At 43.8% G+C, this 12,071-nt stretch overlaps 1 protein-coding gene across 1 annotated transcript in view; it reads left to right on the top strand.

Moving 5' to 3' along the window:
• Window positions 1-219, top strand: part of cactin — a 25,360-nt gene extending 25,141 nt beyond the window's left edge. The window contains exon 10 of the mRNA XM_061978749.1: window positions 1-219. This exon is cut by the window's left edge and continues 383 nt beyond it. Coding sequence (XP_061834733.1) covers window positions 1-108 — 108 coding nt within the window. The 3' untranslated portion in view covers window positions 109-219.
• The last annotated feature ends 11,852 nt before the right edge of the window (window positions 220-12,071 follow it).

Raw genomic sequence — 12,071 nt, forward strand, 5'->3', positions numbered from 1 at the left:
GTGAACCGAGAGTGGGAGTACTCGCACCGACACGGTTTCCGCTGTCAGTTTGCCAACGGCATCTTTCAGCTGTGGTTCCACTTCAAGAGGTACCGCTACAGAAGATGAAGTCATCCGGTCCAAAAGTCCGCTTGGTATGGGTCCAGTCTACAGCAGCTGTACAGTTCTTACATAATGCAATCGCTTCTAAAAAAAATATACATACATTAAAGATGTCCTTTTTCACCTTTGCTCTTGTTTTGTCCACAAGACTAAACTCCGCAGGTCACTTTTTTGTCCATCTGCCACCTGTATCGGATGGTCCGAGTGGACCATGTTCCGCACCTCTATTGTCGAGGCGTCTGATTGGAGCTGTGGCCGCAAGGTGGTTGGTGCCTGTCGTGGCGGTAATCCTAGAACCCGTTGGTGGACACCGGCGGTGAGGGATGCCGTCAAGCTGAAGAAGGAGTCCTATCGGGTTCTGTTGGCTCATGGGACTCCTGAGGCAGCGGACAGGTACCGACAGGCCAAGCGGTGTGCGGCTTCAGCGGTCGCGGAGGCAAAAACTCGGACATGGGAGGAGTTCGGGGAAGCCATGGAAAACGACTTCCGGACGGCTTCGAAGCGATTCTGGACCACCAGCCCCCGCCTCAGGAAGGGGAAGCAGTGCACTACCAACACCGTGTATGGTGCGGATGGTGTTCTGCTTACCTCGACTGCGGATGTTGTGGATCGGTGGAGGGAATACTTCGAAGACCTCCTCAATCCCACCAACACGTCTTCCTATGAGGAAGCAGTGCCTGGGGAATCTGTGGTGGGCTCTCCTATTTCTGGGGCTGAGGTTGCTGAGGTAGTTAAAAAGCTCCTCGGTGGCAAGGCCCCGGGGGTGGATGAGATCCGCCCGGAGTTCCTTAAGGCTCTGGATGCTGTAGGGCTGTCTTGGTTGACAAGACTCTGCAGCATCGCGTGGACATCGGGGGCAGTACCTCTGGATTGGCAGACCGGGGTGGTGGTTCCTCTCTTTAAAAAGGGGAACCGGAGGGTGTGTTCTAACTATCGTGGGATCACACTCCTCAGCCTTCCCGGTAAGGTCTATTCAGGTGTACTGGAGAGGAGGCAACGCCGGATAGTCGAACCTCGGATTCAGGAGGAACAGTGTGGTTTTCGTCCTGGTCGTGGAACTGTGGACCAGCTCTATACTCTCGGCAGGGTCCTTGAGGGTGCATGGGAGTTTGCCCAACCAGTCTACATGTGCTTTGTGGACTTGGAGAAGGCATTCGACCGTGTCCCTCGGGAAGTCCTGTGGGGAGTGCTCAGAGAGTATGGGGTTTCGGACTGTCTGATTGTGGCGGTCCGCTCCCTGTATAATCAGTGTCAGAGCTTGGTCCGCATTGCCGGCAGTAAGTCGGACACGTTTCCGGTGAGGGTTGGACTCCGCCAAGGCTGCCCTTTGTCACCCATTCTGTTCATAACTTTTATGGACAGAATTTCTAGGCGCAGTCAAGGCGTTGAGGGGATCCGGTTTGGTGACTGCAGGATTAGGTCTCTGCTTTTTGCAGATGATGTGGTCCTGATGGCTTCATCTGGCCAGGATCTTCAGCTCTCACTGGATCGGTTCGCAGCTGAGTGTGAAGCGACTGGGATGAGAATCAGCACCTCCAAGTCCGAGTCCATGGTTCTCGCCCGGAAAAGGGTGGAGTGCCATTTCCGGGTTGGGGAGGAGATCTTGCCCCAAGTGGAGGAGTTCAAGTACCTCAGAGTCTTGTTCACGAGTGAGGGAAGAGTGGATGGTGAGATCGACAGGCGGATCGGTGCGGCGTCTTCAGTAATGCGGACGCTGTATCGATCCGTTGTGGTGAAGAAGGAGCTGAGCCGGAAGGCAAAGCTCTCAATTTACCGGTCGATCTACGTTCCCATCCTCACCTATGGTCATGAGCTTTGGGTTATGACCGAAAGGACAAGATCACGGGTACAAGCGGCCGAAATGAGTTTCCTCCGCCGGGTGGCGGGTCTCTCCCTTAGAGATAGGGTGAGAAGCTCTGTCATTCTGGGGGAGCTCAAAGTAAAGCCGCTGCTCCTCCACATCGAGAGGAGCCAGATGAGGTGGTTCGGGCATCTGGTCAGGATGCCACCCGAGCGCCTCCCTAAGGAGGTGTTTAGGGCATGTCCGACCGGTAGGAGGCCACGAGGAAGACCCAGGACACGTTGGGAAGACTATGTCTCCCGGCTGGCCTGGGAACGCCTCGGGATCCCCCGGGAGGAGCTGGACGAAGTGGCTGGGGAGAGGGAAGTCTGGGCTTCCCTGCTTAGGCTGCTGCCCCCGCGACCCGACCTCGGATAAGCGGAAGAAGATGGATGGATGGATGGATGGATATTAAGTTAAAGTACCAATGATTGTCACACACACACTAGGTGTGGTGAGATTTGTCCTCTGCATTTGACCCATCCCCTTGTTAACCCCCTGGGAGGTGAGGGGAGCAGTGAGCAGCAGCTGTGGCCGCGCCCGGGAATCATTTTTGGTGATTTAACCCCCAATTACAACCCTTGATGCTCAGTACCAAGCAGGGAGGTAATGGCTCCCATTTTTATAGTATTTGGTATGACTCGGCCGGGGTTTGAACTCACAACCTACCCATCTCAGGGCGGACACTCCAACCACTAGGCACTGAGCAGGTATATTCGATGCGTCCTCAATGTGGACGCTCCAGTAGCATTCATCCGACCAGAACGTCACCAAAAAGAGATGAGCGCCCTAATTATTCACCAAAATAGACGGTTACAAAATGACAACGGGTGAAAATAATGTTTTTAGGAACTCACGTTAAAGTTCCGCCGCCATACCTGCCAACAACTACGGTTTTCCCGTAATGAGTACAGTTTTTGATCAGCCATCCCGGTGTGGTGGGAAATTCTCTATCCCTGAAATATGTGGTATCCCCCATAGTAGAGATGCGCGGATAGGCAATTATTTCATCCGCAACCGCATCAGAAAGTCGTCAACCATCCACCATCCACCCGATGTAACATTTGATCAGAACTGCACCCGCCCGTTGTTATATATCTAATATAGACGATGCAAGGCATTAGTGAGGTTATAAAGCTTTTGCCTGTTAAAGAAAGGAGACTGATCCAATGCAGCACAGACATTCGCGTGCCACGCTGTCACGACCCAGACGCACACCAGTGCGCAATCATATGGGAGCCGCGCTGAGCGCACCTCCAAGCGCGTCTCGCTGCCGGCGACGGCCGGGTATGTGCCCGACGCTCCAGCGCCATCCATTTTCAGGGCTAGTTGATTCGGCAGGTGGGTTGTTACACACTCCTTAGCGGGTTCCGACTTCCATGGCCACCGTCCTGCTGTCTATGTCAACCAGGGTGAGCCCCACCCCTTTCGTGAGCGCACTGCGCGCGGAGTGACACCTGTTACGCGCCCCCGGCAACAGGGGTGGCGGGCAGGTAAGCTGCGCGGGCGGAGCGCGTGGAGTGACCCCTGTTACGAGCCCCCGGCCACGGGGGTGGCGGGCAGGTAAGCTGCTTACCTGCTGCGCGTGACGCCGGCCGCGGCGAAGGCGGACGAGGCGGGGTGTCGGTGCGGTGGGCGCGGTGGTGACCCTGGACGTGCGTCGGGCCCTTCTCGCGGATCGCCTCAGCTACGGCTCCCGGTGGGGCCCTCTCGGGGGAAGGGGCCTCGGTCCCTTCTCCGCTCCGTAAAAGTGTCCATCTCTTTTTCTTTTTTTCTTCTGTTGTGGCATATGCTGCAGGTGCCTGCTCGTTTTTCGTATGTGGGTAACAACATTTAACTATGTATATATATTTCCCAATTGGTTTAACTGCCACCCGCCTGAATCTATTTAAAATCTAATTTTTTTTTATTTCAACCGCCCGACCCGACCCGCGGATAAAATCTAATTTTTTTAAATTTCATCCGCTCGATCCGCGGATAATCCGCGGACTCCGCGGTTGTGCCCGCAAACCGCGCATCTCTACCCCAAAGACATCTTAGGGTACGCAGCATGGAGCGCTACTGATGAGACGCGGGGCCGCCATCTTGGAGTGGTGATCCGCTCCACTCAGTGCAATTCATTTGGCAGGAGCAATGAACTGTCAGCGCATTTAATTCATCTTACCTCACTGAATACCACTGATTTTAACACGCTTTTTTGGTCATACGTGTAGCTATGATAAAGGACACATGTTTTATTATTCATAGTTTGCTTAACAGTAATATAATATTCTTATATGCTATAAGTGACCGGACGTACCAGATCAAAACTGGGAATATAATCCCAGAGAAGGGGGAAAAAACGGTCAGCTATTTTTAAATTGAAATGATTAGGTTATATATACACATGCGTATATCCTACATAAACAATGTATGAATACATTAGATATCTATATATCTTAGGGACCTATAGACTGTATCAGAGTTTATTATGTCTTGACACTTTGTATTGATATTTTCTATTACATTCTTCCCTTAAATGATCATGTTTACAGTCATTGTTTTATATGTCTTTTTTATGTATGTCGCTTTGGATAAAATAAATAAATATAAATATATAAACACCTGAAAGTCTTTATATCAGCTAAAGCCACCAATCTGTTTCACTGGATTCAGAATAAAACCAAATTCTGGCTTCCCCAACAATGAACAATCAAAGATCTTTGCTCCTTCTCAACTCTGTGGTAATATTCTTTTCACAAAATACAACCAATGGTACGTTAATGTTAAATGTTGCTTGTGAAAAGTAATCCCCCGATTCCTATTTTCAACAGTCCGCTCATTTGAGCAGGAAAACGCTGAACACCAGCCCGGCATCTTTGTTTTCTACACGTCAACTGCAGGGGCGTCACTAGCTTTTAAGGACAGGGGGGGGCTTAGCCCCCAGGAGATGCACAGGATGCGAGCGAACGTAGTGCACGAGCACAACACTTCACAAACGGCTAACAAAGACTTAGAAATGATTCATTGTTATTATTATTATTTCAGTCGGTTTATTTTCAATCTGTGTTCAGTACAACAACAAACGTGGGTTTGCACAGTGACATTTTGTTTACAGCATCAACAAGAAACAATTACTTGCATGATGATTATTATTATTATCTACTGATGATAGTCATACGTGAATGAGCTCAGCTCCTGTTCTCCTCCATGTGTAAAGTGAGAAACACAGCTGATGCTCCAGAAGGAAGTAACCCCAAAGATAGCAAATGGTAAAAAAAAGAGTGCACATTTAACTTTATAAATAACCAGGACCTTCATTATGCATTTCAGGCTAACTAGCTAACTAAGTAGCAGCATTGTTTTAGAGCGGGAATGTCAATTTTTTTGTCAAACACAGACCTGGTGTAAAGTGGAGCTAATACATTTTACTACAAGCAGTGATGAATACTTACTTTCTTGAAAAAGTTTCTTATGTCCATTTTGCATCCGTTCACGTTCTTGTTCTGCAGTGCTGTGTGCTAATGTGCTTCGTACACCTGCAGGACCGCAAGCAAGGTCGCGGAGAAAATGCGGACTGGATTTTGAGTGATGTGGGCATTTTCTATATGAAAAAGTCCAAGGACCGCAAGCAAGGTCGCAGAGAAAATGCGGACTGCTTTTTGAGTGATGTGGGCATTTTCTATATGAAAAAGTCCAAGGACCGCAAGCAAGGTCGCAGAGAAAATGCGGACTGCTTTTTGAGTGATGTCGGCATTTTCTACATGAACAAGTGGAATGGATTGGATACCGACGCACTAAAGGGGCTCTCTACCTTATGCTATGAAGTGAGGGGAAACTGAGTGAATAATGACAGGTTATATTATTATTTATTTAAACTCATATTCGGGCCACTTTATAATGAATATGTCGGCATGTATTTGTAAAAAAAAAATAAATAAATAAAAAAAAATTTTTAACACCAAATTATTTAGGGGGGGGCTTAAGAATATTTTAGGGGGGCTTGAGCCCCCCTAAAATAGGCCTAGCAACGCCAATAGTCAACTGTCAGTTTAGGCCGCTCGCCGGCTCCTCATCACCACTTCAAGATGGCGGCCCAATTTCTCGCGTCACAGCAGCCAATGCTACGTCTACTTATAACAAGTCTTCCGTGTTATTAGCGATGTAAATGATTGTAAATATTAACTACTAACTGTTTTTGTAATTGGTAAAATTAGTCAAAATTCACAAGTGTTGTACAATGCCAAGTCTGTGCATATAATCCACATGTTAGTACATAGCTTGAGGGACGTACGTGGGACACATTTTCTGGCATAAAATACATGTTTTTTTGTTTGTTTTTTTACATGGAATTGAGCCTACTTTGTCATGTTTGTTCCCATTATATTGCTGTTATTTTATAATCTATCAGAAGATGAAATAAATAATGTAACCTATTTTTATGGACTTGCCTCTTTGTGACGTTAAGTTCCTGTTATACGCTGTTATACAGTATATGCCTTGAGCTCTTATTTTGAAGGCGGAAGTGGTGGAGCGGAGTTTTTGGAAACAAAGGAAATAAAGTATGGTCCTTGTGTAAAACTGGAGCCTTCGTGTTTGTTATTTTGTAGTTTTATACAGTATAGACGACATGTATAAACCCTCGGTTACAATAATAAACCAAATTACAGGATGTTATTAATGTAATTTGCAGAAAATAGCAGGCTGATATGCAGCATGACACATAGAGAAGCTTGAATAAAAGTACAACACGTCATGTACGGATGATCAAAAGCATTTATTCGGATAGGAATGTCGAATGGTACACCTACAATATTTTTGACGATCAAAGCATGATCGTAATTAATCCACATTTTGTATAATTGACATCGCTAATAACACGGAAGTGCTGTCGCTGTCTGAACAAGGCACATAGCTCCGCCCCCCATGCGCGCTCCCGCGGTAGGGGACGCAAAATATTTCACGAATACAGAATTTCGCGCGACACTTGTCGGTTTACGGCTGCCGTGAAAAAAAAAAAAAGCTACGGTTTTCCATTAAAAATGATTAACCTAAAAATCGAAGCTACGTAGTAGTGATGGGTTGATGAGGCGTCATGAAGCGTTTCGACACATTGCAAAACTGTATTGATACTGTGTCGATACTGTGTCACTAAATACTGACATCTGCTGGACATTAAAAATCCCTACAGGCAACCTATGGACCGACTCAACTGACACTGATTTGATGCCCTAGTACAGGGGTCACCAACCTTTTTGAAACCAAAAACTACTTCTTGGGTACTGATTAATGCGAAGGGCTACCAGTTTGATACACACTTAATTAAATAAATATATTGTCATTTGTAAGTTACACGTAAGTGTGATTCAAACAAGAATAGCTAAATAAATAAATGTATATATATATAAAAATGGGTATTTCTGTCTGTCATTCCGTCGTACATTTTTTTTTCCTTTTACGGAAGGTTTTTTGTAGAGAATAAATGATGAAAAAAACACTTAATTGAACGGTTTAAAAGAGGAGAAAACAAGAAAAAATTTAAAATAAAATTTTTAAACATAGTTTATCTTCAATTTCGACTCTTTATAATTCAAAATTCAACTGAGAAAAAGAAGAGAAAAACTAGCTTATTTGAATCTTTTTGAAAAAATTAAAAAAATAATTTATGGAGCATCATTAGTAATTTTTCCTGATTAAGATACATTTAAGAATTTTGATGACATGTTTTAAATTGGTTAAAATCCAATCTGCACTTTGTTAGAATATTGAACAAATTGGACCAAGCTATATTTCTAACAAAGACAAATCAGTATTTCTTCTAGATTTTCCAGAACAAAAATTTTAAAAGAAATTCAAAATACTTTGAAATAAGATTTAAATTTGATTCTACAGATTTTCTAGATTTGCCAGAATAATTTTTTTGAATTTTAATCATAGTAAGTTTGAAGAAATATTTCACAAATATTCTTCGTCGAAAAACCAGAAGCTAAAATATTTATTATTCTTTACAATAAAAAAAAATTAAAAAAAATTACTTGAACATTGATTTAAATTGTCAGGAAAGAAGAGGAAGAAATTTAAAAGGTAAAAAGGTATATTTGTTTAAAAATCCTAAAATCATTTTTAAGGTTGTATTTTTTCTCTAAAATTGTATTTCTAAAAGTAATAAGAAGCAAAGTAAAACATAAATGAATTTATTTAAACAAGTGAAGACCCATCCATCCATCCATTTCCTACCGCTTATTCCAAGTGAAGACCAAGTCTTTAAAATATTTTCTTGGATTTTCAAATTCTATTTGAGTTTTGTCTCTTTTAGAATTAAAAATGTCGAGCAAAGCGAGACCAGCTTGCTAGTAAATAAATAACATTTAAAAAATAGAGGCAGCTCACTGGTAAGTGCTGCTCTTTGAGCTATTTTTAGAACAGGCCAGCGGGCGACTGATCTGGTCCTTACGGGCTACCTGGTGACCGCGGGCACCGCGTTGGTGACCCCTGCCCTAGTATATACAATAATATAAACCAAGTCATTGTATTTCATTTAGGATTATTTCATATCTTCATTTAAATACAAATATTTTTTTATCTTTTTTAGATACAGTCAATAAATAATGTGAACATGTATCATAACATGGAAATCTAAGAGAACGTGTTGTGGATGATTGTGGACTGGGAATTTTTTTAATTTTATTTTTTTACACATTTTTATAAAAAAAAAGAAAGAAAAGTTTTTCCGACGTATTACATTTTAGACGATTTCTCTTCTTAGTTATTATTTGTCCGGCTGTAGAAAAGAGCCGCTCACAGGGCACAGAGGAGGCGTCAGTGCGACACAGTTGGCGTATCGGTCACGTGACCAAAACAGCTCATGATCGGTCACGTGACTTTCTAAAAGCGGTACGCGCACCGGCACAGGGTTTTGCTCTATGAGCTCGACGCATGCCCCGATGCATCGGTGTTGCCGGACCCATCACTACTACGTAGCTTAACCACATTTCCCAGTAGCGTTGCTACTTTTTAAACAAATCGCGATTTCTGTAGCTTAACTATGTTTGGACCAGTGTTTTTCAACTAGTGTGCCGTGGGAGATTATTTAATTTCACCTATTTGGGGTAAAAAATATTTTTTGCAAAGCAGTAATTCTAGTCTGCAAATGATGTGTTGTTGTTGAGTGTCGGTGCTGTCTAGAGCTCGGCAGAGTAACCGTGTAATACTCTTCCATATCAGTAGGTGGCAGCAGGTAGCTAATTGCTTCGGAGATGTCGGAAACAGCGGGAGGCAGGGTGCAGGTAAACAGGTGTCTAATGCTTACACCAAAAATAAACAAAAGGTGAGTGCCCCTAAGAAAAGGCATTGAAGCTTAGGGAAGGCTATGCAGAACCAAACTAAAACTGAACTGGCTACAAAGTAAACAAAAACAGAATGCTGGACGACAGCAAAGACTTACTGTGGAGCAAAGACAATGTACTGTACATCCGAACATGACATGACAATCGACAATGTCCCCACAAAGCATACTTGCCAACCTTGAGACCTCTGATTTCGGGAGGTGTGGTTGGGGGCGTGGTTAAGAGGGGAGGAGTATATTGACAGCTAGAATTCACCAAGTCAAGTATTTCATATATATATATATATATGTATATATATATATATATATATATATATATATATCCTGAAAATATGCAAACAAACTGTGTTTAGATAATTGATACCTCAAACTTGCATAAATAAATCTTAAGGAATATAACATAACTTGGCTTCTGAGAGTTTCAAAATCAAATCAAATCAAATCAAATCAACTTTATTTATAGAGCACATTTAAAATTTACCACAGGGGTAGCCAAAGTGCTGTACAATGAACAGGTTAAAAGATAAAACGAGTACCGAGCAAACACAACACAATACAAACAGAACACGATAAAAAATAAATAATTAAAATAGAATTAATAAAAACATAAAAACATAAAAACAGGATCACAGCAGGTGTATTATGGGGCGCCATTGCAGGATGGATATCACTCAGTGTTAAAAGCCATGGAATAAAAGTATGTTTTTAAGAGAGATTTAAAAACAGGAAGAGAGGAGGCTTGTCTAACACTCAGGGGTAGGTCGTTCCAGAGCTTGGGAGCAGCAACGGCAAAAGCTCTGTCACCTCTAAGCTTCAGCCTTGTGTCAGGGACCGTCAACAGCAGCTGATCGGCTGATCTTAAGGATCGGGTGGGGCAGTAAGGCTGAAGGAGGTCGGAGAGATAGGTTGGCGCGAGGTTGTTTAGACATTTAAAAACAAATAAAAGGAGTTTAAAATGTATTCGGTAACGCACAGGGAGCCAGTGAAGGGACGCTAAAATAGGGGTGATGTGCTCACGTCTGCGGGTCTGTGTTAGCAGACGAGCAGCAGAGTTCTGCACGAGCTGCAGGCGGGCGAGGGAGGCCTGGCTAATGCCAACATACAGGGCATTGCAGTAGTCAAGACGAGTCGAGATAAAAGCGTGGATTAATTTCTCAAGATCATGTCTTGATAGAAGCGGTTTCACTTTGGCTATTTGGCGTAATTGATAAAAGCTTTTTTGAACGACGCTGCTGATTTGTTTTTCGAATTTAAAATCTGAGTCAAACTTTACCCCCAGGTTTGTGACAGAGTCGCTGAGATACGGGGTCAGAGTGCCGAGGTCAACGTTGGGGGAGGGAGAGCGACTTGGACCGAACAACATAACTTCTGTTTTATCTTCATTTAGGCTCAGGAAGTTAGCTGAAAGCCAGACTTTGATGTCGTGCAGGCAGTCAATAAGACGTTGAACCGTGTTATTTTGTGCCATGGGAAAATAAATCTGGCAATCATCGGCATAAAAATGAAATGCAATACTGTACTTCCTAAAAATAGAACCAAGGGGGAGAAGGTAAAGTGCAAATAAAATTGGGGCAAGGATTGAGCCCTGGGGGACCCCATGTGGTAAAGGAGCTGTGGACGACATAAAACTGTCTACTTTTACACAAAAACTCCTGTCGGTTAGGTACGACCGGAACCAGTTGAGGGCGGCGCCCTTAATGCCCACACAGTTCTCAAGACGAGTGATTAAGGTGGCGTGGTCGACGGTGTCGAACGCAGCAGACAGATCTAAAAGCACCAGGACAACATATTTACCAGAATCAGTGGACAGGAGGACATCGTTAAAAACTTTTAGAAGCGCTGACTCTGTGCTGTGGAGGGCTTTAAAACCGGACTGGAACAGCTCAGTGATACCATTATCCTCTAAGAAGGGCAACAACTGACTGTAGACAACCTTCTCTAATATTTTGGAAATGTATGGAAGATTAGAGATAGGTCTGAAGTTAGAGAGGAGAGAGGGGTCGAGGCTGGGTTTTTTAAGTAGAGGTCGTACCACTGCATGTTTAAACTCTACTGGAACTATTCCAGAAGAGAGGCTACTATTGATAATGTTAAGGACACTTGGTCCAATAGTAGCAAGTACCTCCTTAAACAGGCGAGGTGGGAGGGCATCTGCAGGAGAACCAGAGGGCTTCATATGACTAACTGTGTCACTTAAAAAAGAAAAGGACACCGGCTCAAACTGATGGAAAACAGAAGAGAAATGCAGGGGAACAGAAGGGTCATATGAAGGCTGAGATAGACTGGCTCTAGTTGACACAATTTTGTCAGTGAAAAAATGGAGACAATTTTCACAGAATTCAAAAGAAGCATCAAAACCAGCAGATTTGGGAGCATCAATGACAGTGTTAATAGTTTTAAACAGAACTCTGGGGTTGTTACAGTTAGAAGATATAATCTGAGATAGATATATATTCATTTCTGCTTTTACAGTCATCTGAAAGGAAAACAGGCTTTCTTTAAAAATGGCAAAGGACACATGCAGCCTGTCTTTTTTCCATTTTCTCTCTGCTCTTCTACATACGCGCCTGGCAGCCCGAGTGACGTCATTCAACCAGGGCTGAGGCGTGGTTTTAGCGCGGCGGCATTTGAAAGGGGCGATCGTGTCCAGTGTTTGTAAACAGATAGAGTTGAACCCAGAAACCAACTCTTCAGTATTCAGACACACAGATGCTGCAGAATTATCATCACAACGAGTCGAAAAAATAGAGGAGAACCGAGCAGGAGACGAAGAATTAAACATGCGAGAGCGTTGGGGCGGTGCGC

This window comes from Nerophis lumbriciformis, linkage group LG19 (genome assembly GCF_033978685.3).
Source record: "Nerophis lumbriciformis linkage group LG19, RoL_Nlum_v2.1, whole genome shotgun sequence".
NCBI lineage: Eukaryota > Metazoa > Chordata > Actinopteri > Syngnathiformes > Syngnathidae > Nerophis > Nerophis lumbriciformis.